The 26,575-nt window shown below is 40.3% G+C and overlaps 1 protein-coding gene across 8 annotated transcripts; it reads right to left on the reverse strand.

Moving 5' to 3' along the window:
- Positions 1–1,506: 1,506 nt before the first annotated feature.
- Positions 1,507–26,117, reverse strand: CEP83 (centrosomal protein 83). 8 transcript variants are annotated; one of them, XM_082240983.1, is made up of 17 exons: positions 25,492–26,114; positions 25,021–25,067; positions 23,457–23,715; positions 21,690–21,840; positions 18,592–18,684; positions 16,448–16,579; positions 15,458–15,709; positions 13,432–13,563; positions 8,547–8,661; positions 7,496–7,640; positions 6,931–7,080; positions 5,474–5,549; positions 4,326–4,483; positions 3,190–3,319; positions 2,225–2,328; positions 1,859–2,036; positions 1,507–1,716 (listed from the first exon to the last, which is right to left on the reverse strand). In XM_082240983.1, the coding sequence occupies exons 3-17, from the start codon at positions 23,603–23,605 to the stop codon at positions 1,525–1,527; spliced, it is 2,157 nt and encodes a 718-aa protein (XP_082097109.1). In that variant the 5' UTR covers positions 23,606–23,715; positions 25,021–25,067; positions 25,492–26,114; the 3' UTR covers positions 1,507–1,524. The 8 variants fall into 8 exon arrangements, with proteins under 8 accessions (XP_082097109.1, XP_082097107.1, XP_082097108.1 ...); XM_082240981.1 differs by having other exon boundaries at positions 25,008–25,067; XM_082240982.1 differs by lacking the exon at positions 25,492–26,114 and adding an exon at positions 25,375–25,464 and having other exon boundaries at positions 25,008–25,067.
- Positions 26,118–26,575: the final 458 nt, after the last annotated feature.

A 26,575-nucleotide genomic window follows, 5' to 3' on the forward strand; every position in this document is an offset into this window, starting at 1 on the left:
CTTATTCAGAGCCAAACAAGTATAGTGACAGTTGTTCTAAAATAATATATCCTGGTGCATTAAGTATACCTTGCATGCTTTCTAGACCTTATTGCTGCCTTCTAATATTTGCAGTTCAGCATACATGGCACTTTGATATTAAAGTTGCAGACAGCATATGAAGGGATCAGAGATTACCTGTGAATATTCCTTTTACTTGTTCATCGATGATTCAGGAATTGAGGTGATCTCTTCATCCACCAGACATCAGTTTGTTGAGGAAATCTTCCACTTCTTCCCTAGACCCAATTACTCAAGACATAGCAAAAATTTACCACAGCCCAAAATGATAACCATAGCTTTTGGATTCTCTGTGATTACCTGATAGTTTTAAGATTAACCAAACTGCTTGTGAAAACAAATTTAATGAATTGTCATGCAAGACTGCTTGACAAGAGTTGTCTAGATTACAGCAGGAAGGGGCAGAGCCACCATAGTTCATCTACAGTCAGTGTTGAGTCTGTCTCCAAAACTGTAGATTATTTAATATCTGAAATAATATCTAGAACCACCAGAAAAATGACCGTTCTTCTGCATGGCTTGTTCCCCATTAGACACAGAACCCAAAATTGGTTGGCATTAGGTGAACAGCATGAAACTCTGAGCAACTTCCAACACATATGCCATCACAAAAGCTGTATTTTCACTGTTGCACGAAGAAAAGGAACTAGGTGCATTTTTAATTATTTGCATGGTAATCAAGGGCACTTAGGTAGGAACAAAAAACCCCTATATTTTAATTATCTACCTCTATATTAAAATAAGAAAATCAGTGCTCTTACATCACTGCTGCAAGTAAATAACACACAACAAGGAAGTATATTTTACAAAAATATATTATAATAAATAGATTTGTTCACCTTTTTTGTTAACAAACAAAAATTGTTTTGCACCGCACACATCTCTCGGTATAAAGGTAAAAAGCATATATCCATAATTCATAATCATTTTAAAATATTGATTACTTTTGATATCCTTTATAATCATATTAAAGTGCAGATAATAAAGTACTTTATAAAGGCAGAGATCATATTCCCAGAATTTTACCTGCCTTTAGTTGTTCGGGTTGTTAGGGTTCAACTAATAATGCTTTGGGTTGTTTCAGTATTTTTAATTACATGATGCCAGCCTTAAGCTCACAGTACTGATGAAAGATGAAGAACTTCATGATCAAACTGGAAAGGGGGATTTTTCCACACAGCTACTGCACTCCCTAAGTGACTTGAGAAAAGTCTTGTTAGAAAAAAAAGCTTTAGTGCAACATGATGGATCTCCTCCTATAATCTAAACTAGAACACACACACACACACACACACACACACACACACACACACACACACTTTTTTCTTGAATTCTATTGCTGTTGTTGCTTTTAAAAACAATTAAAAATATAGAAAATGATGCAGACTATCCTCTACTTCAAGGCACTTCTGGGTGTGTTTTTGGCAAAGGACAAAAAGTATATGATGCTTTAGAGTCAAGTGTTTATTTGGCATCCCCAGCTGGTAGACCATACTCTTCAACAAGCTTATGTCTATCAGAGTTGGAGTCCGTGCTTATTACTGACCGAGCTCGTTCAGTAGAGGCCTCAAGCTCTTGTAGCTGTTTCCTCTGGGTGGTTTCAAGTTCTTCCAAGCGCTTGCGAAGCAGGGAAAGCTCTTTTTGATGCTGTTCCTCCTTGAAATTAAGAAGCAACCCATTATGTTTAACATTTAGAGAGATATTCTATGACTAACACTTTCATTGCAATCTGATGTTGTGCTTGTTATCACCACCTTAAACCATCTCTTTGAGAATGCCTATGTAGCTTATCACCTACCGGCAAGAAAGGGAAGGATGCCTCTGCTCCAGGTATTGGAGTTGAAGACAATAAGCCTACTTGATTCAGCACTGGGATGTTGGGAAACAAAATTAACCTGCGGAATTCGTTATGTCTCCGCTGCAAATCCTTTAGTCTTTTCTGAAGGCGAATATGTTCTTCAAAAGGAACATTCTGCCTAAAATAGTCAAGAGGTGAAACAAACGGGACATTGTCTTCAAACATGCAAACTTTACCACCAACGCCATCTCAAGTGATGCAGCGAAAAATTTATTTTGGAAGCAATGTTAAACCTTAAGTAATGACGACAGTCGTTTTGTTTCTGAAACGTAACAAAATTCAAGAGCGAACAAGATCTCAATGTACCTATTTAACACCTGGTTTTCTGTTTCCAGTTCTTCTCTCTTGGCTTCCAACAGCTCTATCTTCTCCAGTAACTTCTTTTGCTTTTTGTCATTAAGTGTCTTCCTCTGCAAATAGGGCAAATGCTATGTATAGTTAGAGAAACAAACATTCATTTGATTGTTGACCTCCAATGCAGCATACCATTTTCTAACCCATATGCTCTAATTGGAGTCTTATCCCCAAATTCTCAAATTATGTACATATATTCATTGGGAAGGAGGTACTTAATACTGAGCACATCAACCTACTTACAATAAGAAAAATAATCAAGTATGAGGGAGGAAGCATTTGCGAAATTGGTGTTTTTATTGGGGGGGGGGGGGACATATCCATTTGGAGTTAACTATGATTACCAAAAGAGAGACAACATTATTGTCATTTTATTACAAACATCATTTGTAAAGTGGGAAAGGCTAGCAGGAATGATGCAAACAGAGACCCTGACTGAAAAGATATGTTTTGGAAAGAGGAACAGAAAGAAGAACACATCCTACTAGGAGGACATCAAGTAGTGGGACAAAGCCTTGTGCTTCTTTCTCTCCTCAGTCACTGAAATTCCCTGTTAATTTATTTGGTGTGGAGGGGGAGAGGGAAAGAAAGGTCGCTGGTACTCGGCAAAGCTGTGAAAATATTTCTGCAACACTTGCATTTGTCCACAGGAAAAAAATATAGCTACATATTTTAAAAATCTAATTAGCTTTGGTGTGTAGCTGTTAATATCTATCCACAAACAAAAATTACCGGTAGATGTCACAACTAGGGCTATTTCTCGATGCTATCGCAGCTTTTTTTTTTGCCATTTAAAACACAAAAGCTTTTAGCAATAAAGGTCAATATTTTGTTTTACAAATTACAAACATTATGTTGGCTACAATTAGAATCCTGTTATAGAAGCTTCCCTCAGATATATGTTGTAAGTGACATGCCTTTTTCTGAGCAACTGCTGCCCGGTGCAATTTTTCTTTCATCTGGTTATACTTCTGTTCTACCTCTGTGATACGCTGAATAAGTTTATGTTTTTCTTCTAGCCATTCAACATGTTTGTCTTCCAAATTTCTGGAGGGGGGAAAAAAGCAATTGTTGCTCTTGCATATCAAATCCACAGTTAAATCACCACATTCATGAATGCGCTGAGTATATCGAACGTGGATAAATGAAATCCAGACGTACCTAGAAGGTATGTTTCTTACAATTCCATAAAAAATGGGAAAGGTGATCTGAAACTTGCAGGATGTCAAGTGCTAAATCAGCATTTACAAAACTATGTTGGGGCACTTCTATATGGCCTTATAAATGAGTTAGTAGAAGTAATTAAAGGCTCCTGTGAGTCCAAATATCCATCCAGAGAGAAAATTGACCATCATTTACCAGGCTCTGGGATGCTCTCCTGAGATCTCACAGAGCTGCCTGAGTTCCTGTGAGATCTTGCAAGAGCATCCCAGAGCCCAGCAAGCATCCAGAGATTTTAAAAGCTCTTTCTGCACCAGGAAAGCCCAATGCAAAAGCAGTTTCAACCACCCAACTTTCAACCATTCAAGACTACAATTGTGCAAGTTAATTGTGTGCAAGATGTGATCGTACTGCATTGTTTTTATTGTGAGTTTATTGTGACTTGCTATGAGAGGCAGACAATAGATTAAGAGGTAACTAAGTACATGGCTATACGTACAGGCTACATTCACACTTAATGGAACAAGGTAAATTACTTTCCTGCTACAGAAAAGGCATAATTATGTCACAATTCTACCTAGAGAGTCTATGTGTTTTTATGGCAACATTACGTATATCATCTTAATGTGCAGCACATTCCTATGCATGTTGTGCTTAATTAGGCTTACTTCCACATTAGTGTACATGGGATTGCATCCAGGTTATCAGTGCTATCAAATAAGTAGTGAAACCAAGACATACGGTAATTAATTCACATTTCAAATCTATCATAATAGAGAAAATTCACAATACAGGCAACTGTACCCAAGATAAACATCTGGGGCCATTTACTCTCCACAGTACTTTACTTTCTTGAGACAACAGTAGCAAAATATTAAAAATGAAATCATACTTCTCTGAATCTAACTGAGCCCTTTCTGCTTGACTTCTTGCATTCTGACATTCATGTTTTAATCTCTCCATCATTTCCTTCAGTTTCTGATTGGAAACTAGCAAGTTATTCTCCGACTGTGACAGAGAAGCCACTTGGAGCTGCAAATCTTGGATGCGCTGCAAAAGAAACATAAAAATGATCAATGAAATCATTTATCAAAGCTCTAGAAGTCCCACCAAACAGCATATAAGCCCTATGTACACATCACTCAACTGTAGCAGTTACATGTGAGCAATAGGAAGTGGAGCCATACTACAGGACCCAACCCAATGTGCCATAGATCCTATTCCCTGTGCATTTACTGCAGACATCTGCAAATGAGTGCCTACTTGCAGTCAGTTTAAAAAGCCACCCTGAACACCACTTGAAAAGCCTCCATCGTTTCTCCAAGCCTCTCCGTAAGGCTCTCTGGCCTCCTCTAATCACCCTCTCCAACAACCTCTTCTGCACCCAAACACTCACATGAAGGCTGCTGGCCATTTTTTCCTGCTCTCCTGCACCCCTCCCCGCACGTGCCAAGTTTGTGCCATTTTCTTATTTTTCCCGTGTGCCATTTTTGCATCTCTTAAAAGTATTGTATTATTTTTCAGTGATATGCATACAGCTGCAAGTTCATATATTAAATAAACTGTGGAAGTTGTTTTCTCAGAGCAGAACTGGAGGTAAGTTAGCACCTTTCACAGAAGGTGCATTAAAGACAATCTAGCATGGCCTGGAGCAAGAAGGAGGAGTCACCTATACAAATTAGTCCCACAGGAAAACAACTCTAGTCACCCAGTCCTAAGTGTTTGGCAGACGTGTTGGGGCAAGGAAAGTACTTCTTCACACAGCACATAAATAGCTAACTTCCAAAATTCACTGCCATAAGATGTGATGATAGTCACTTTAAAAAGGAACAGGAGAGATTCATAAAGAATAAGACAACAGCTACTTGGCATGATAATGAAACAAGTCTGTTCAGATGCAATGCACATCTGCATGCCAGACACTACTGACAAGCACACCTGTTATCATATGCTGGTTTCAATACAAGCTGCTACAATTAAAGAAGGAAAGTAACGTGATCTATCTTGAGAAGATGACAGAACATGATGCTGGATCCTTACCCCCTTTAGATTAGCATTTTCACTTCTCTCTTTTTCAAGCTCCTCAGAATGAATAGTTTGCTGTTGAATCTTTAGCCTATAAATGAATACAAAGTAGGATTTGTGATTTTTAAAAAGTCTACACTAGATTGACATTTTTAAATTAAACAAAATCTGACACAAGAGTGTAACTATGGAATTAAATGAAAAACTAATCTCCAGCATTTTGGAAAGAGACTCCACAGCATTTACTTTATATTTATCACTTAAATAATTTTTATCCTGCTCTTCCGTCAAAAGAGGTTACCAGAATAGCTTATGAATGTGATAAGACTGTCCCTCTCTCAGGCTTGGATATATGCCTAAGACTAATTCAGCAGAATATTCTACACAGAACGCACTGAGCATCCAATAGAATGTTTTAATAAATGGTGGGTTAATATTGATAGCTGGTGGAAGTGTGGGGGCCAGGGAAACCTTTTGAAACATATATAATAAAAATGTCCAGTAACTGCTGAATTTTGAGAACTGGCTAAGCATGCTAAGTCGGTCCTAGGAAAATGTGGAAAGTGATCTTATGGAGTGATGATATTATGAAACATCCCAGCTCTTTCAAACTTGAAGGAACAAAATGCTTAAGATTAGAACGGCAAAACTGGCATTTAAATTAAGGTAATTATTGCATATTGGAAATATAGTATAAAAATATACATTGATACCTGGACTCTAAGAGTTAAGTGGATTTGAGTATACAAAGAAGAGGTATAGACATTTTTGACAGATAAAAAGTTTAAAAGGCCACAAAACTGAAGACCACCTGCTGCTATGCTTGACTTGAATTTCCCACTTTTCTTTTAATCTCTCCTTTTCTTTTCCTTGTGACCTTCTCTTTGACTCATTTGATTTTCTCTGTGTTGTGTGCATCAGAGTGTAAATGGGTATGAATTCATGGCTGAATATATAAAAAGTTCACAAGACGATCCAAAGTTCTTAACAGATAGAATGTTTAGAGAATACTGAAACTGGAAAGACAAACTTGAAGGGCAGGAGAGAAATGATGTTGAGGAAATAAATGGGAGTAACAATGCATGTATTGAGGACTGGTTCCAAACAACGTTTAGTGATATATGTTTGTATAAGATATGAGTTTAAAAAAATCTAATACAATAGTTATCAGTTTCTTCACTGTATTTTATGGCGTATTGTGCACATATTGTGTAATTGTGAACAAATGTAGAAGTTTCAAGAATAACTTTAGGCAACAGCATGCTTCAGCTGGCAAAGAAAATGGTGCAAAACAAGGGTCTACCAATTAAATATCTATTTCTATAAACCCATTTCTGGAGAAACAAAAACATCTGCCCAGCTTAGACACAAGCAGTGAAGTGTCAAGGGCTTTGTTCAGCAGGCAATAACACTTTCTGATAAAGTGTTAAAAACTCCAATTCCTAAATAGAATTAAAACCTCTACAAATTACCTAAGATCCTTGATTTCCCTTCTGCTGGATTCTTCTGCCACCTGCAGGGCAGATAACTTCTCTTTGTACTCCTCCTTCTCCAACTGCCTCTGAGTCTCTTGCTCCACTTTGATTTTCTCCAGTTCAGATAATCTGGCTTCAAGTTCTAACCTGAAACATTATGGAGTGTTTAAGAGCTGTGAAAAACAGATTTTTGTTTTTTTAAATCATATCACAAACACACATATATAAACATATATATGTGAGAGAGAACATTTCTACTAGGCTGGCATAGCTTCAGTGTTCCATGGTTAGTGCAGAAACAGCAGAAGCTCCCATCCACAGATTTCATAGGCAGGTAACAACTAATTCAGTAGCTTCCTTGGACAGGTCAAGAGTGATTTCAGAATACTGAAGCAATGTGAGATGCGTTTAAAACACCGTGTCCACTGTAGCAATAGCAACTAGCAGCAGCAATTTTATAGCTGGAACATAATGCACAATGACTATATTCATAGGCAGGGAAGTTGCTACAATTTTATACTCTTTTGGAGCAAGGGAAGAAAACATACAAGAACATACTTACTTTTCCTCCTGTAATGCTGCAAGTTTTTGGAAGCCTTCTTCTTCTGCAGCTTGTACTTTGCGTACTAATTCACGATCCTTTTCTATTAAAAGCATCTTGTGCTGCTCAAGTGTTTTCTTACGTATTTCATTATCTGAGTGTAAACCTGTTTTTAAACATTTACAGTATTTGAAAGCTCTGAAAATCATTACACAGCTGATAAAACTGAATCTGTTGCTCACTCACCTAAGCCACCATTCATTTTTCCTACAGTCAAGTACAACTTTGCCCACAACTTTCCCACTACTTAAAGCAGTGTAGCTTTAGGAAAGTATTATAGAATTAGGCTAAGAACCTTCAATGAAGTAAATCCCACTGGGTTCAGGGAAGTTTACTCCCAAGTACACGCACACAGGACTACAGCCTATGTCCCACAAGTTTCAGAAGGAAGGTTAAGTTTCTGTTTAACTTTCACCTGTGGGAAAATCAATGACATTTAAATGTGTTCAAACTTCACCAGAAATGCATCCCACATGCATTTACAGAATTAAAATTAGACACTATTTCTGCTGGCATTAATGGGAGCATCTAAGTATAAATAATCATGAATGGATAGTTACAAGATGACGATTCTCATTTAAGAGAGGGTTCACACAATTATTGCAATATGAGAATATATTCATGTTTTACGTTATCATTAAAATGCTACAATATCCCTCCAACCCCAGAAAAAGATTGCATTAAAAATGTAAAAATTAAATATTCACAAAGCTATGACAGTTATGGCAAAAAGTCCCCACTGAATTTAAGAATTACACTAATTATATCCATGATTACTTCTGTTATGTCAGCTTACAGGTATATGAGCACATAGCTGGGTGCAGTGGGGCTACATGTTGGACAAAAACCATGGCAGCTTATTGAAAGTGACACATTAAAATGAAAGTATCCCAGTGAAAGGGATATGGCTGCACGACAGTACTTACTGGACTGTTCTAATTTTTTCTCAAAGACAAAAATCTGTATCTATAATTGGTGGCAATAACAAATCACTGAAATAATAAAGTTTTACCATCTATTTCACTTTGAATCTTGTTTCTTTCTCTTTCTATCTCAGTCCTAGCTCTTGCCGCTTCCAGCTTGATGTTTGTTATTTCTAACTTGTGTGAATGCTTAAGTTCTTCAACCTATAGAAGATAATGTTTTATCAATTTCCAGTTTTGATCAGAACAGTTTTTTGCCTCTTTCTGCTCAAGGAGGATAAAATCATGCAAGAATCCCTCCTATCTTCTTCTGGATGAAAGATTCTGATGTTTTCTCCTACTTCCATAGGAGGAGTTCCCCAAGCTAGAAATATGGTAGCTGAAATCATGAAAAATATTTTAAAAATGGTAACCATTTAAAATACACAGTCTGCTCTGGGTGTCATCGCCAAATGAGATGTGGCAGGGAAATCACTAGGAGCAGAGCCTTTTCAACAGTGGCACTCACACAATGGAACACCATCCCTATAGAGGTCTGTCAGACCCCAACACTATATTCTTTCAGGCATCTTGGGTGCCTTGGCAGAAAGGTAGTATATTAAAGATAACAAATTAATTTCCAAAGTAGGGAATTACAGGGGGGGGAATTAAAAATAGACCATAAAAGCTTTCAGGTTATGTTCATCAATGTCTGACCCAAATAGGGGAATCTAGTGTCATGTACCTGTAACAGACTGCATTCATCTGATCAGCACCTTCCTTACACCCAATTTGACAGGAGCTGGGTTCTCCATCTCTCTTTTGCACACACAAATATTATTTGAGAATTCTTAGATAAAATTTCAAACAAATATTAATGAATACTGCAATCTGCTATTATGTAACTTGCAACAGATATTAATAAGAACTGAGACTAGGTAATAACTGATACACATGTACACCTGATACATATATACAACCTGTAACAAGGCACCTCTGCACATGAAAACTTTTTGTCTGAACCAGGGCTTGCTTGCATGCACATGCTTGTGCACATAGACACATGCAAACCAATTTCACATGAAAAACCTATTTCCTGGAGCTATGCAAATTAGCTCCAAGTGGCTTAAGCATTTAGGTCAATGTTTAAATGAAACTGTCAACCTCATTTCTAATAAAAATACTATACAGCTATGTGGGAATACAAAGTTTTTCGTTCATTTATGAGCACTGCTGAGAATTGCACTCAATCCATTCCAAGCTGTGCTGATCAGTTGGGATACAATACCTGCAGGTACTGCTATCAAAACAAATTCAGTTATCTGAACATAATTATGCTCAAACCTCACTATGTGAACGGCTGATTCAGATATCCAAACAGGCCATTTGTCTACTTCCTTTGTTTGTGCTTTGCTGGTCGGCAGCAGCCATTTTCAGGCAGAAACCATGGTGGTGGTGCAAGGAGGGAGAGTGGACAAATCAAGAGAGCAGGAGAGACTGGACAATTCAATTTTTCCTTTGTCTCTCTTCTGCTAGTTGGCAGCAGCCATTTTAGGAAGTAACCACGGCAGAACAGGGAGAGAGACCACAGATTAGAAATATTTCCATAGCAAAGAATGGAAATCGTCAGCTTGTTATGCGAATGCTTTCTAACAAGTGATTTCCTGGGAACACATTTTGTTCAGAAACTGGGACCTGCCTGTACTACTATCATTAAGGTGTTAACATAAAAGAGCATCCTTAAAGGCCAGAATTCAGATGTCTAAAACATCTACAGTGTATTAAGAGATTTTAAAACAGACACACAGAGGATGCACACAATTTGGCAACTTGCTCTTTTTACTGAGTTCAATGTTATGCGAGGCAATCTGTCACCTTGACAACATAAGCCTTCATGCTAGAGAAGTGCTAGTCTTAACTATGCCATTAAAATCACTGGCCTGGTATAATTGGCTCAGTATTATGGCAGATCATCTATCTCCTATATGTCACTTGCAAATAGCTAACCTTGGAGAAGAAATTTCAACGTGCTTCGTCACAAACCCAACACAATGTAAAACCGAAGCAGCTGTCTTCCTGCCTTGTAAGTAACAATGTTTTTTCAATAGAAAAATCAAAACATTGAAGACAATCATTGTCTGAAATGAACCGAAATTCTAGTTTAAACTTTCCTAGTACAGTAATTACAGGGTTGTTGAGAATTAAGCAGTAGGAGAAAGCGCTTTTCAATGTCAAATGTAATCACAACCGCCAGTGTAGAAGCTACACAAGTTTTAATAATTAGTATTTGATTAAGCAACTACAGTTAAGACACAGATTTTCTTAAAGTAAAAAGGAAGCTCCATTTGTCATTTACCCATCACAAGGTTTGACCACATCCCTTCTACCTGTCATCAATGGTTATTCTTAAAAATGTTAGATTTTGTATCACTGCTGATCAGGATCATATGAAGCTGCCTTAAACCAAGTCAGACCACTGCTACATCTAGCTCAGAACTGTCCACAGTAATTGGCAGTGACATTTCAAGATTACAGAGGGCTCTCCTTCACCCTACCTGGAGATGCATACAAAGCACACCTCTGAGCTATTGTCCTCCAAAACATCTTGGAGATCCTTTTCAGTGGTTTCCTGTAGGGCTGGGCAGTATCTGCTTTCCAATATTGAAATACACCACCAGCTAAATATCACGATATGGCAGCATATTACGATGTTGGAAAGGAGGTGGAGAGGAAGAAGGCAACAGCCAGCTATGGAGACAATTAGTGTCACTGTGCGCAGCTTCTGCCTGTTCCAAAGCCGCTGCCTCCTCCAGTGCCACCCACATGTGCTAAGGCAACTTGGCACAGGTGGGGTGTGGGTGGCCTGCCTCTTCCTCCAGGAAAAAGAGGTAACATGCCCACTGTGCATGAGCTGATGGGGGGGGGGAATTGACCAGTAGAGAAGTGGGCTTCCTTAATATACTTCCTTTATAAAGGTAAAGGTAAAGGGACCCCTGACCATTAGGTCCAGTCGTGACCAACTCTGGGGTTGCAGCGCTCATCTCACTTTATTGACCAAGGGAGCCGGCGTACAGCTTCTGGGTCATGTGGCAAGCATGACTAAGCCGCTTCTGGCAAACCAGAGCAGCACACGGAAATGCCGTTTACCTTCCCGCCAGAGCGGTACCTATTTATCTACTTGCACTTTGACATGCTTTCGAACTGCTAGGTGGGCAGGAGCTGGGACCGAGCAACGGGAGCTCACCCCGTCACAGGGATTCAAAGTGCCGACCTTCTGATTGGCAAGTCCTGGGCTCTGTGGTTTAACCCACAGCGCCACCTGCGTCCCTATTATACTTTCTTTATACTTAATGTTAATTCTCACAATAAGACTTATTCCACACTGAAGTAGTTGCAGCTCCATTCTCTATCATATGGATGCCTGGCTTCTTTAATAATAGCTACTACTGCAGGTATCAGCGTACATAGAAGGCCGTTAAGATGAAAGATCACAGTTTATCATTTCTACAATTTCCAACAGTCATCTTGTGGTTACCCAGTTTCTGTTTTCGTGCTTCTGTGCTTTAAAACATAGTTTCTATTTTGCCCTCACGGAAGGAAGAAAACAGAATAATATGAGGAACAATTTCTCTAAGCCATTTACATAGCTGCAGGGGAAGTCTCCTGCTCTAACGTAAGAAATTATTTGGGAATATACTTATTTTAGGTTCAAAATATGTAAATATTTGAAAGCCACTTTCTGGGCGCATGACACTCAGCAGCTATTAATGCTGTTTATCTCTATAGTGTGGTAAATATCAACTTAAAAGTGGCTCCACCAGAACAGGAAACAATATGAAATTTGGCAAAGCAAAATACACAACATAATATGAAAGCAAATATTTCCATTCACTTTACCAGCTACTCCCCCCCAGTACTTTTTCTCTGTTGCCACAGTCTTTGACCCTGAATACATCAGGTTCCATTAACCCATGTCTCCATAACCTCTTGCTTGTACTTGCATTTTTCTACTTGTCCTTGGTTGGATCCAGACAAAGTCAATTGCACTTAGTTCCCACTAAAATCAAGTCCCATTGTGACTTAAGCACAACTATCTTAATCTGGATCCCATCTCCACCCCTTCTCTTTAGGCAGCTTAGACTCGCTGCAAGGCATCTTATTTTCCCCCCTTTCCCAAACAGAATTGAGATGGGGGGGGGGAGGTGCTTTCTAAGAAATAGGCTGTTATCACAGGTGAGATTTGGCACAAGCTTCAGGCTGAGAACATGAAACTATAATTCTCCCCATCCAAGAAATAAAAGCCCACTAACATTTAAAGAGTGAGAATCTTGAGATCGCAAGCGAAAGTACTGGCTATTTAGATTAACTTGATCCAGCAATTTCTTGTTGATATACCTATTGAGAAGGCATGCCTTAAAAACCAAGGTGGATTTTTTTAAAAGTCACTGATCCCACTTTCACATGCAAGGAACTTCCACTCATGCAAGTGCTGATGCCCATGCAGCCATGTTACCACTGGTCACAGTAAAACTGCTTCTGGACTATCACTTCAGTCTGCACATGACTAAAATCTCGCGGCACATTTATCCTCCACACAGAGAACAAGCATGTCAAGGAAAAGATTAGGCCAGAAGTTCTCTCTCCAGTTTGCTACCTCAAGTAACTGGTTCTCAGAGTTGATTAGTGCTGGGCTAGACCAACCAACAGTCTGATGTGGCATAAGACAACCTCCTATCTTCACAACAGTGTTATTAAATGTGATTTGTGGATGTCATTACTGCTTTAGGGAACAGTGCCAAAAACAAAATGCTATGTTTTCATGCCAACAGAAAAATCCAAGGACAATAAGAACATGGCTTTTCAAACACTGAATTATGAAAAAGGAGAGAAATAAAGCCGTGTAACAGAGACAATTTGTCTCCAAAGATACAATTAGTGATAATGGTTCTGGTAACATCTCCAAAAAAACTGTCTTGACAGCATCAAAATACTTACTTTAGTTGTCAAGGCACTGATCTCTCGTTCAGATTTATGTAGCTTGCTTCTTAAGAGCGTATTTTGCTCACTGCTCATCTGCAGTTCCTTTTCAATGCGTTCAAGCTGCAGCTTAAGGGATTGTTTTTCAGCCTTAAAATTAAGAAAGGAAATCTTAAATTGCTTCACAGAAATGAATCCTGAAGCATAGTTCTAAACCTATTTGCACAAAAGTAAGGTTCCTTCACTCAAAACCTCGCCACCTGGCTGGGACTGATGAACTGGTTTCAAGAGGCCAATAAAATCAGTACCATTACTTCTAGTAAGTAAGCATGTGAAGTCTCAAATCATTTTGGAGATCTGTGGGTCATTTTACTTACAGTAACATATTTTAGATGGTTAGCTTATTTGCTCTGAAGTTAAATAGCTCCCCTTGGAAGCTAGGGCTAGTTCAAGCACCAGAACTACATCTCGATATTGCATAGTTATAAAATGCTCAGGTTTGGGGCTGGCAGCTCTTCAGCAACATGGAGCACTGCAGCAGAAAGGGGGAAGGGAATGTCCTTTCTCCCATCTACCTTCCTAAAACAGCCTCTCTCTCTCTCAGACCTGAACAGGAATATAAAGCTCGTGCACTTATTTTATTTTTAAAATTTGTATACTGTCCTTCATCTGAAGATCACAGGGAGGTTCACAACTTAAAAATACAAAATGAAAACACAAAATGCATAATTAAAAACAAAAACAAACCAATGATCATCTCCCACAAAGACATTTAAAAGGGCATAGAATGCTAATCAGCCAAATGCCTGGTTGAAGAGAAACATTTTCACCTGCCGCCTAAAGATATGTAATGAAGGTGCTAGGTGAGGCTCCTTGGGGAAAGCATTCTACAAACAAGGAGCCACCACAGAAAAGGCCTGTTCTTGTGTTGCCACCCTCCAGACCTTATGTGGGGAAGGCACCCAAAGAAGGGCCTCAGATAATGATTTCAGGGTCCAGGTCAGCTCATATAAGACGCATTTCTTGAGGTATTGTGGTCCTGTCTGAAGCCATTATCATGGAACTGCTTTTATGGGTGGGGATAACACTGCAGCATTGCCCTGCAGACCCCATTTATTCTCTCTAATTGGCACTCAGCCATATAAATTTGCTATCAGCTGGCAAGCAAAACGGGGTCATAAAAAATAAGGAAGTGGTTTCTATTTACCCAGACATCTCCCCAGCTTCACAGAATATGCAAGTTGCATTAAAAGCCTGACAATAACCTGTGAACTTCCTGGACACACACAATGCTAGGGGATCCTTTGAAGAAAAAGAAAATAGGAAACTGAAGGTGGGGGAAGAGGAAATTGGTCTACTCAAGCTGCAAACAGCTTATATTTTTCCCTGTATAAGACTAGGTTTTCTACCTAAAAAATAATGTCAAAAATTAGGGGGCATTTTATACTCTGGGCCATCTCCCCCCATTTTCTTAAATCCAAGTCCCTGAGTCTTATATATGGGGGCGTCTTATAGGTGGAAAAATATGGTGATCTGGCGAGGGGTGATTAGAATAGGGAGGTGGGTTTGGTTTTTTTTAAAAAAAAACTTACCTTCCTGTAAATGCCCCCTCACAACCTCTAGTCTCCTAATAAGTTTGAACAGCTGTATAAGATATTGTTGCCGGACCCAAATGTAGAATTTGCTTATTGAATGTTTTGGACCTTAGTATATTATTCAGCTTATATATTTATTGTTTCTACAGACAGGTTTGTTTACCAGAGTAAAATATCCTTCTACTTTTAATCTCATGTAAAAAGTTCAAACTTGTAGACTCCACAATGATTATTCCAAATATCATGACTCAAACCACTTTGTAGATAAATCTATCATATTTTTCAGAACTACTTTGCAAAGAAGTAATCTTATTACTATTAGGGAAATGTAAATCTGATTAGGAAGAATCAAGATAATTGATGGCTTGATGTGAGTTTCTCATTGTTTAAGTTAACACACAGTGTACATCTTTACTATCTCTTGTAGGGAGACAATCAGAATCTCCTACCTCCAAGGATCGTGTTGTAGCTTGCATCTCAGTTAACTGTCGCACCTGTATTCTTTGCACATTTTCTGCTTGCATACCAGAGTTCTCCCTCTGAGCTCTTAGTTCTGCTACTTCTGCTTCAAAACCCTTTAATTTCTGAACTAGTTGAGCCTTTTCTCTTAATAGTGCTTCCACACGCTTGCCATCTCTTGTAGGATCAATATTAAGCAGCTGATTATGCAATTCTTCTTTATCTTTGCCAAGTCTCGTTATCTATGAGTAATTGAACAGACAACACTATGGGCCAACTCCAGTCTGAGTGTGACTTCAGAAAACCCAAAAGATTCAATGGTTCCTTGCTCCAGGTGCACACACAACCATGTATGCAGACGGGAGGGAGGGAATGAGAACCCACCTCGCACAAACCATGTTCCTGTGCTTGGAATTGGTCAAAGTGTATTTAATTATAACGTTATGTTGATAAGCCCAGAAGTACTAGAAAAGCACATAGAAGTAAATATATTTGTTCTAGAATGAAAACACATTTTCATTTCATTCAAAATAAGCAATACATTGGTAAAAGTAGCACTATGTTTTATAGGCCATGTTTCTCACAGAAAAATTAAAGTGACAGAAATGTGTCCCCCATAAAACTGGAACCAATAACATACCTGAGGTAATTTTTTAGTCAGGAAAAATATCAACATATTTTCTAAGATGTTTTCACTTGATTAAGAACCGTAGAACAATGAAATATGCAATTAGTTCATTATCACAACTGTAAGGCTGCAGTCCTACACACATTTACTTGGGAGTAAGTTGGCTGAATGCAGCAAGACTTACTTTAAAGTTAACATATGGTAAACTGCATATTTCATCCTTTTTCTTAAGACATTCATGAAGCAGAAGGCCTGACTGATTACGCTTTAGGCAGGGTTCAAATTTATTACAGTTAATTAAATTCATATTCAAATGTTATGGTTTCTCTTATATTAAAATATTCGTCCTTACCTCAGATTCATATTTTAATTTGTTCTCTTCTAAAATATGGGCATGTTCTTCTTTCTGATGCTCAAACTCTGATTTAAGGAAAGTATGTTCATAGCGAAGTTTGTTATATTCTGTTCTCCATTTTTCTGCTTCCTAATTACGAAGAACATATGTGACTGAATCAAAGTGAATAAAAAATACAAACCCATGCAGAAAAAAATGAGCACACAAGATGTTTAGTAAGTATCAGGTGTAAACTGAAAACAGGTCAACAATTGTTAATTGTTTTTGATGGCTACATTTACTGTTGCATCAAAAGAAATACAATAATACTATTGGTTGGCTTAAGCTCCAGAAGCAACAGTGAATGCTCCTTGCCAGTGACCATTGTGGCAGTGGAGTCATATTGCCAGGAAGTGGAGAACAGTTGAGATTAGGTCTGTGCTATAAATCAATATATCAAATAATGATAACAGTTTTTTAAATGACTTTGCAATTTATCACATATTGTTTGTGTGGTATTAAAAAAATCACAATATTGGAAAAACCAGGAAGCCGATGCTTCTTCCTGTGTGTGCAGCGCTTGCTAACTCCACCTCGGTCAGCTCTTCCCTGCCTCCGGCAGCAACAAGAAATAGCTACAAATCACTACAGCAGGCTGACTCAAATATCGCCCAGCTGATATCACCAAACAAAGCTTTGAAAACCAGTTAGCAGTCACCATCAGTCAACCTTCCCTGTCTTATGCAGGAGGAGCAATTCACTACAAATTACTACAGGCTGAGTTAAGTATCGTGAAGCAGATATCACCAAATGGAACTTTGAGAAATGGTTAGCTCTCTGTCTCCCCAGCCATCCAGCCGGCAAGCAGGGACTTCTTCCCTCAAGGCTCTTGCTTAAAGGCGCCAGGCTGGTAGTTGACTTAGGGAAAGCCTGCAAGGTTCAGAATTCTGGAGCCCTTTCCCCCCAGTAAAAACAAACACCTTGCTTTGGCATTTGACCATCTTCTGTCATCCCCCCCCCCTCCATTTGGATGTGTGCACTGCTTGTGAGTGTGCGAGTGTCTATGTGTATCTCTCCCCCCCCCCACATCCGTTGGTGGTGTATGTGGTGCATTTGTTTTTGTGAAGCAGCAGCCACCAGTCGGCAAAAAACACTGGGTTTTTCAACCAAGGATATCTGAATATCTAAAAGTGTGACACTGAATTTGCTTTTTCTTGTTTAGTAATGTAATTAAATTTTTAGGGAAGCCTTGATATCTATGCTACTACTTTACTAATTACAACTTTGATTTTACAGAAACTGTGCTACTATTGGTACAGTAGTACTATAGCATAACAGTTGTAACAATATGTTAAGTAAAAAAAATTCAGTTTCAGAGTTAGACCCATAAGTAGTAGCAGCTGCCAGGGCATTGCCATGTTCACCTCCAGCCTTATTTCGCATATTGTGATATAGCGAAATATCACTATGTTTAACTGGTAATATATCGTTATGTTGAAAACCAGATATCGCCCAGCCCTAGTTGAGATAGCCTTGAGCCACTGTCAAGAGAATCCTGTTCTTTCTCTTATTGTTACCTTTAGTCACAGAAGGGTTGTACCAGCATCTGTGACTCTCGTGGGTCCAAAAGCTTAATAGTGCAGTGGGTAAGATCCTATCTCCAGCCTCTTTAATCACAAAACAGGAGCCATTGCATGGTTGCATTTGCATGGAACATTAACCCAGTTTAACATGACATAGGTGAGCCAGAATGTGCCTGAGCAAAACAGGCTTACACACTACACTTTCCCTCTCCTATGTAGCCAGGGAGAGGACTTTATCAGAATTTAAATTCACTTTTACAGACATTTGCTTGCTGTTGTGTTCAACCAGGTAAGCTGAATTAAAACAAACTGCTATGCTTCATGGCAAGATAACTTCGATCCATGGGTCTTTAAGCTCACCTTGTTATTTAACTAGCTTGCATTTAAATGTTATCAGAAAGAAGATAAACACTGACCTCTCCTGTCCATCAAATATAAGTAACAGTAGATAGGAAAATATATTTTGCTTAGAAAAATTGTAACTAATTATGGAGCTAGCTAATCAAAAATATTTTTATACTTTGAAGACAAGGCTGGATATAAAACTTTCATTTCATAGAAAACTTTGTTTCTACTTACTTTATCTAGCTTTCGAAGATTCTCTTTCAGAGGTGCTTCTATGTTGTCTCTTATTCCTGTTTTAAGCAACTCTAACTTCTGTGGAGTAATTACCTACATGTCCGAAGAAACACATAAAAAGAAAGCAACTGTTTAATCATTTGTCTCTATGAAGATTATGCCACCACTTAAAAGATCTGGAGTTCCCCCACCTAAGGATAGAAACATTCCAATATTATCCTGTTATGCTGCATATATTCCTAAAGTACTGGAACTGGCAACAATAAAAACATATAGGATCTGTTTGAACCCTGCTATTACAACAAGGTTTTCATTACTGGGCAACTGCCAAAATGACTCAAGCAAAGGAAAATACAAACTAAATCTACAGTCCTAAACATACCTGGAAGTAAGGTATGTTCAGCTCAATGCAGCTGGCTTGTGAATAGACATGTATAAAACGGCACTGCACAATTTCTAACACAGATCAAAGGTAGATGCATATTTGTTATAGTATACAGTCTACCTAACTAATAAAAATTCAGTGTTGAGACACAGTATGAATAACTAGGACTATGGAGACTCAGGTACAAATCCCCACTCAAGTCATGAAAATGACCTTGGGCACTTGTCTCTCAACCTACTGTAAGTCATATGGTTGTTATTAAGATAAATGTTGGGGGGTGGGGGAGAGAGAGAAACCACTTAAGAGATTTCTATGAAATATAAATAGGTGTAAAAAAATAATTAAATAAATAAACTCCATAGCTGCCGTGAGCTGCTTGAAAGAAGAGTGGAATTAAGTTATTAATAAATAATATTCTCAAATTCATGAACATGTGATAGGGAAACATTTTAATATGGATGAAATATTTAGAAAGGCATTTTTTTTTTTGCAGTGACCCATCACAGCTTTGGAATGCCCTCCCAAAAATATCTCATTATTATAATTTAAGTGCAATTCATGGTTTTCTGGGCATTTTAGGACTACTAATTTAAGCATTCTTTAACTTAGACATGAATGATTTTATCTTCTACTTAAATTGGCTATTGCTGTTTTAGTTTGCATGCTTTATTTATGACTTTTTATTGTACTTCAATTCTTACAACTCTTTTAGCCACTTTAAGAGCATATATCTATGTAGAAGAAATTGGATATAAACTATGTACACAAATAAGTAAATGCAGTATCACTCCTTCTTAATGTCCTGTCCGGAAACCTATGTCCCCACTGTGGAAGGACGTTTGGATCTAGAATTGGCCTCCACAGTCACTTATGGACTCGCTGTTAAGACCATGCTCATGGAAGACAATCTAACTCGGCTACGAGTGATAGCCAAAGAAGAAAAACAAGAGTGTACAATATTCCAGGAGAGATAAAATTTCTTGACAGATTATATTTCACACACCCTGCCCTTCCTCCAATCAACTGAGAAAAACAATTTAAGCTGGGCAAAATCATCTAATGCAGTGTTTCCCAACCTTTTTTGGGCAACGGCACACCTGTTTAATGAAAAAAATCTCGCGGCACACCACCATTACAGTCCCGTGACGTCAGCACGCAGCGTCACGCCGGGAGGGACGCACGAAAGTGAAAGTTTTCAATTTTTTCCCTCCCCCTTGCCGGGGAACCTCCAAGCTTTGGGGGGGGGGAGGAGGCAGCAAAGCGAGGCAGGAAGAAGAGCGCGGCTTGGCTGAGTGAGCTTTGGCAGGGGCAGGGAATGAGAGCCGCGAGGCGGGCGCTGCGGACGGAGGCGCTGCCCGCCGAGCTCGCAGCTCGCCCGTCGAAGCCTGCACGATCACCCGCCGCGGGGATCCGGGGGCGGCGGCGCGGTTGCTGGGCAGCGGCGGGGGTGGTGGTGGCGGTGGCTGCTTGCCGCCCTCCCGGGCGGAGGCGGGCACGGTGGGCACCGGCACGGCCAAGGGCCCCTGCTTGGTGCCGTCGGATGTGGGAGCTCGCTCGCTCGCTCGCCCCGCGTGTGCTCGCCGAGCGGCGATAGGATGTAGCGAGCGGCGATGGGGCTAGCCGGAGAAGAGAGGGCGAGCCCCCTCCGCTCCCGCCCTAAAAAGGGCAAGCCACGCCCCCTCCAGCCAGCCAGGAGGCGTGGCCGGATGGGATTCCCCTGCTCTCGCGGGGGCTGAGATGGGATTCCCCGCTCACGTGGGGGCGGATGGGATTCCCCCTCACGTGGGGGCGGATGGGATTCCCCGCTCACGTGGGGAAGGGCGTGATGCCCGCAACCCCACCTCCTGGGGCAGGCCCAGTGGCGAGCGGATGCGCAGGCCCAGTAGCGAGCGGCGATGGGATGTGGGAGCTCGCTCGCTCGCCGCCCCGCGTGTGCTCGCCGCCGCCGCCCCGCCTCTCACCGCCCGACTCGCCCGCCTCCACGGAACACAAGGCAAAGTTCCGCGGCACACTAGTCTAATGGATCAGATGCTCCCTGCAAGCCATTACATTCATACCTTGTAAGTTGAACAGAATCCGTTCCGGAAGTCTGTTCAACTTCTAAAATGTTTGGAAACCAAGGCACAGCTTTCGATTGGCTCCAGGAAACTCCTGCAGCCAATCAGAAGCCACACTGGATGTTCAGCTTCCAAAGAATGTTTGCAAACTGGAACACTTACTTCCGGGTTTGCAGCATTCGTCAGCCAAAATGTACAACTGCCAAGGCGTTCAGCTTCCAAGGTACGACTGTAGTAAAAGTGCATGTCATGTTCCAGACAACAAGTTACATGAGTCAAAGGGGTCTTTAAACATCTTTTGAAATGGCAGCTCCCATGCCTCATGTCAAATTTATTTTTCAAACTGAGCAGAGTATGGCATGGAGATATTTTGAATGAAGAAAAAAAAGTCACAAAGTACTCCTACATGATCGAAGCCACTGGTCTTCAGCCAGTGGGCTGGGACTCACTATCAGGTCATGGCTGATCTAAGGTGAGTCACAGCAGCAGTACTACCACAATACAAATATGTGGTAAGAAAAGTAAGAACTATACCCCCAACTGCAATTCTTTAGATACCAGTCACAGTTTAACAAGAACACCAGACATAATTAGCAATGTAGATTAAGACACTGTGTATGAATAACGTAACTTAAAAGAAAGAATTGTGGCCGCACCTGCTTCTTTAACTCCTCTACTTCTCTTGATTTCTCCAACAATTCATCTCGGAATTCACCGAGCAGACCCTGAAATTTATCATGAACTGTCTGCTTTTCACGTAACAACTGTTTGAGCTCATTTTGTGATTTTGTATATTCATTCTGAAGCCTGAAAAAAAATCATTTTACAATGTATCTGCTTTTCAATTTACTGATCTATATCTTGGCACATTGAAGATAACAGAGAAAGGAGAGGAAAGGGGAAGTAGGATAAACAGGGGAAGCATATCAGTTCATTTCAGTTACACATACTTAGGCTTAATTACAGCTAATATAACACATAGGGAGTTGTGCCAAAAGTCTGCACAGAAAAGGAGAGATTGAAAGAAGAGCAGCAACAACATGGAGATATTCTGAGTGGCAGATTTAACGTTTTATTCCTGTTAGAAAGTTTTTTTATACTGAAAATGCCAATACACACAAACACAAAATCAATAATAATAATAATAATAATAATAGTAATAGTAATAATAATAATATCTTTATTGTCATTGCCTCCTCTCGGGGACAACGAAATTACTTGACTGCCCCATAAAAACACTAATTAAACAATACAGTATAGTATAGCAAGGAAGATTAGATGACTTTCAAAGTCCAGGCTTCCCATTCAGGGCCGAGATCGCTCTGGAGAAGAAGCTGTTCTTAAGACGGCTCATTCTTGTCTTCATCGTCCTGTATCTCCGTCCCAACGGCAGGAGCTCGAAGAGACAGTGACCAGGATGTGATGGATTGTACATTGTACATATTTTTAAATACACTAGCACAACAATACAACCCCCACTTTGTGGTGGGCTGGGGGGAAGTGGATTGGGTGCAAGTCCTGGCAGCCTGTATCTGGCACAGAGTTCCACTCCCACCTGCCAAAAATGTGGAATTGCCATTAGCAGGATTCCCACTGGCAGCAACCAGTGGAATCTCCAAAACAGAACTTTCTAGGGGCAGGGCTGAACTGGCCTGGGATATGTTGGATCCTAAGCAGGCCCTACTACAGTCACATGATGGTCACCTCCAGGTTGGCACAGTAATCTGCCAATTCTCCACCTTCTGTGCAGGAGAGCTGTATCTGCCACCCTTCTACTCCATAAAGCCCTACCAAGCAGAGAAGAGTTAGAATTGTTCCCTAAATAATTGAAATCTCAACATCCCAAGAAATGGAGGCTCAATTCACAGAAACCAGAAGCAATACAATGGCAAAGTGAAACAGAACTGCATGGAGGCTGCTCCATTTGGCAAATAGTTTGTGTGCTTTTGCCAAGCTTCAACAGTACACTGCCCATACCGGCCAAAGAAATAATGTTGAGCAGATGGAAGAGCTGGTTCCCACTGCCTGAAGGCAACATCCAACAGCACACATGCCCACCCAGTATGTCCCCTCAGGAAATACTAGGGCACAGAAAAGGACGTCACTGTGTGAAGGTGCATTGTGTATCTTTGGGCAATGGTGCCTTTTCCACATTGAGGAGGGAATACCAGCCAAAAATTGTCTACCCATCCCTGGTGGCTGCGACATAACCATGCAAATCCACCTGTTGTCATCAAGTTCCTGCAAACTGGCCCCCACTCCCCAGTAAAAGTTTGTAGCAGTGTGCTAAACTTGAATACTATTTGTCTAACATCTGATTAGTACTGCAACTAGTTTAGCTATAGAAAACTTACATTTTATTTTCATGATCAAAACATTTAATTAAATAGCTCAACATCAAAAAGAAAGAAAGCATACTATACCTTGTATGTTCTGCTTTAAGAGTTTGGTAATTGTTTTTATGGTGTTCACACCGCATTCTTTCATCATTTAACAGTTTTTGTACTTCTGCTTGTGAGCTAAGATCTCCACTTCCACCGACTGATGAAAGGATATGTGGAAAAGTGTCCATTCTGACTGAATGTTAATGAGATGACAATGTTAATAAAGCTGTCAGCACAAGCCTGCCACCGTCATAGAGACCTCTTTCTCTCCTGAGGGAATCCCTTGAGGCCAAATTACCTGTACAAACAGAAAAGCACCCAATTAGTAGTCAATGGATTCATGGTTAAAAAGGCTCTGCTTTGAATACATGTTCAAAAGCTTCATTATTTCTCTGACAAGGGTATCTTTGAAAATACATATATATAGTGTGTGTGTTTTAATCTGATATCATTCTCAAATCAACCACATTAAACAAAGTTAATTTATGAAAGCACTGCATAAACTTCCCCATTACCTAAACCATTTTTTTCTTTGGGTGCAAAAGTTCTGTTCCCGCAGGACTGTTTACTCTGAAGGATTATACAGAAGACAGCCAAACTGTGCAATATCCTCCGAGGATAATGCATCCCACTTTGTGACAGATGCAAGTTACAACCAGTATAATATTCAACACTTTGCCTGCATTGAATGCCTTGCTAAAATCTTCCCTGCCATTGCTAGGCACTAAACTGAAGCTACCAATGGTTTTAGCTATGCGATATGACTAATATTGTTTTGTAAAACAATTAATATTTGGTTTATTTGACACATTATGCCTAAACTTACTGAGGAAGAGAAAATAATTAATAGTAAAAATACAAGCCTTCAGGCTTTGGCACAGGATAGGCTATAAATCAAAACTAAGCACAAACATTAAACTAGTAAAAAGAACTTTACACCAGAGCTTAAAGCATGCCCACTAAATAAAATTTGAGGAGCTGGGGTTGCCAGAAAATGTCTTGCAATTAAAAGGTCAATGGATTTGAAACACAAATTTTAATACTTACAATAAAGTTACATGCTGAAAAATTAAATACACATCCAGTGTGTATAGGTGAAGTTTTATTTGTTGTATGATTACAATTTCTCCTACGTGCACAGCTCCCCAAAACAGATGGGGGGGGCGAGACTAAGTCTCCTCATTGGCTCTCACCCTGTTTTTAAAAGATTCGTTTTTCAAACCATATCTTTTATTATTTCTGTTTTTTTATTATTATTAACAGCCTTGATAAAAGATACCGGAATAAATATTAGGATAGATGCTAATTGTGCAATATAGAAGACAGTAATCCATTTGGATTATACTGACCCCTTGTGGTTAAGTTTCCAAATGCTTATAAAACTGTGAGCGGTTATTTCTAGAGAGCTGCTTAAATTAGTGCAGCTACATTGCACGCAACTTTTAAGAGCAGCAGAACTAGAGCGGTTAGCCAGCATTACCTTACGAGCACCTTGGCGGTATTTTTAAAAAAAAATCCCTTTGGCCGGTGAAACTATCTAGAGTGGCATTACTTTACAGTGCTTTTTTTTGTAGAAAAAGAGAAACTCACCGTGAACGCCTACCTTATAATGGCAATGGCGCCCACCTGAGAGGTGCGGGAACCAAGTTCCTGATAGCGAGGAAAGAAAAGAAAAAGCCCTAGATGACAATATTCCGTGTTTCGTCTCACTGGGACTGGGTTTTTTTTTTTGGGGGGGGGGGGAGACGCCGGTCTTCCTTCACCGGCCTACCTCAGAGGGCCGTCGCGAAGGCGAAAGGCGGGCGGGGAAGGGAAGCCTCCAGCCCCCACGAAGGAAAGCGGCTGACCGACCCACGTCGAAAGAACGAGAACCGCGAAGCAAACGGGCAGCGCCAACCGCCTCAGGAGCAGCCCTGCCCCGCCGGCCCAGCCCTGCCTCCTTCCCTTCCTCGCTTACCCGCCACCTCAGGCGGGCATCGGTTGCCTCGGCTGTTTAAAAATGGCGCTTCGGCTCCGCTCGCCCCGCCCCTCTCGTTTTCCGCTGAGCCCTCCCGGGACCCGTATGCTCGCCTACCTTTCCATTTTGTCAGCTGGCGCCTGGAACCCACCGGACAATATCTTCGCCAGCCCCGGGGCATCACGGGAATGCGGAAGCGTGGTTGCCACGATGCAATAGATGCAAGAGGGCGGGAGGCGGCGCGCGAAGGCAAAAGTGGGCGGGGCTAATCGTGTTAACCCTTAGCTTGTCCGTTTCTCAGGAACGCTGCTTGATTACGCCCAAAGTAGAGAACGTTCTAATCGGAGGAGGCGGTTCTTGCGTTCTTTAAAAACGAAGTGCACTAACCTTTGATGAGAGGGAACCAATACTTCAGGCGTGGGGGGCGGGGAACGAGCTTTAGGGTACATTCCTGACTGACCCCGCTTTCCTAGGAGTCAGCCCCATGGAATTAATGAGCTCCTTCCCAGCAGGCACAAAGCTGTTAAATTTACTTGAAACAAAGCTGTTCGTTCCCGTTTGGTAGCGTTTTCCTAAGTTTCAAGTGGTCAGGAAAAACAAAAGAGCTGTACATGGTTCATCCTGCAACGTAACTCGTTTTCACATCTCATGAAAAGAAGAACGCACGCCATTCACCTGTTTTGTACTAATCAGAGATACAGATTTGTAGTTAGAATTAGTCCCCCTAGCCACAGATATGGAAAAGGTCGTTTTGGAATGTACTGCAATGCTTCCCCAAACATGAATAGTGCAGTCAAAAATTTTTGTTTCCATACAATGTTAGTAGGGATCAAACTACTGAAATAAAAAAATAAGGTCATATATGAAGATAAAATGTTCATAACGGCATATATAAACCACATGTATGAAACCCCACAGAAAAAGTGCTGAAACCATTTTGTCCCAAATTGACCTCAAATATTTCTCTGCAAGGTCGAAGGAAAATGGAAAATCCTCCCCCTTGTCTTTTTGTTCACAAATCCTGTCTTAAGGGTATGTCTGTGTATGAATAGGGTGAGCCTGTGACCTGGCTCAGGAACTAAGTATTTGTCATTACAAAAGACTGGCCAGGCTCCCCAGGGTATCCAAACAAGTGACCATTAACAGGTCTGCCACACAGGAGATAAACAACGCACTCAAATTTATGTTGTAGACAGCCCTT

This window comes from Podarcis vaucheri (assembly GCF_965113315.1).
Source record: "Podarcis vaucheri genome assembly, chromosome: 10".
NCBI lineage: Eukaryota > Metazoa > Chordata > Lepidosauria > Squamata > Lacertidae > Podarcis > Podarcis vaucheri.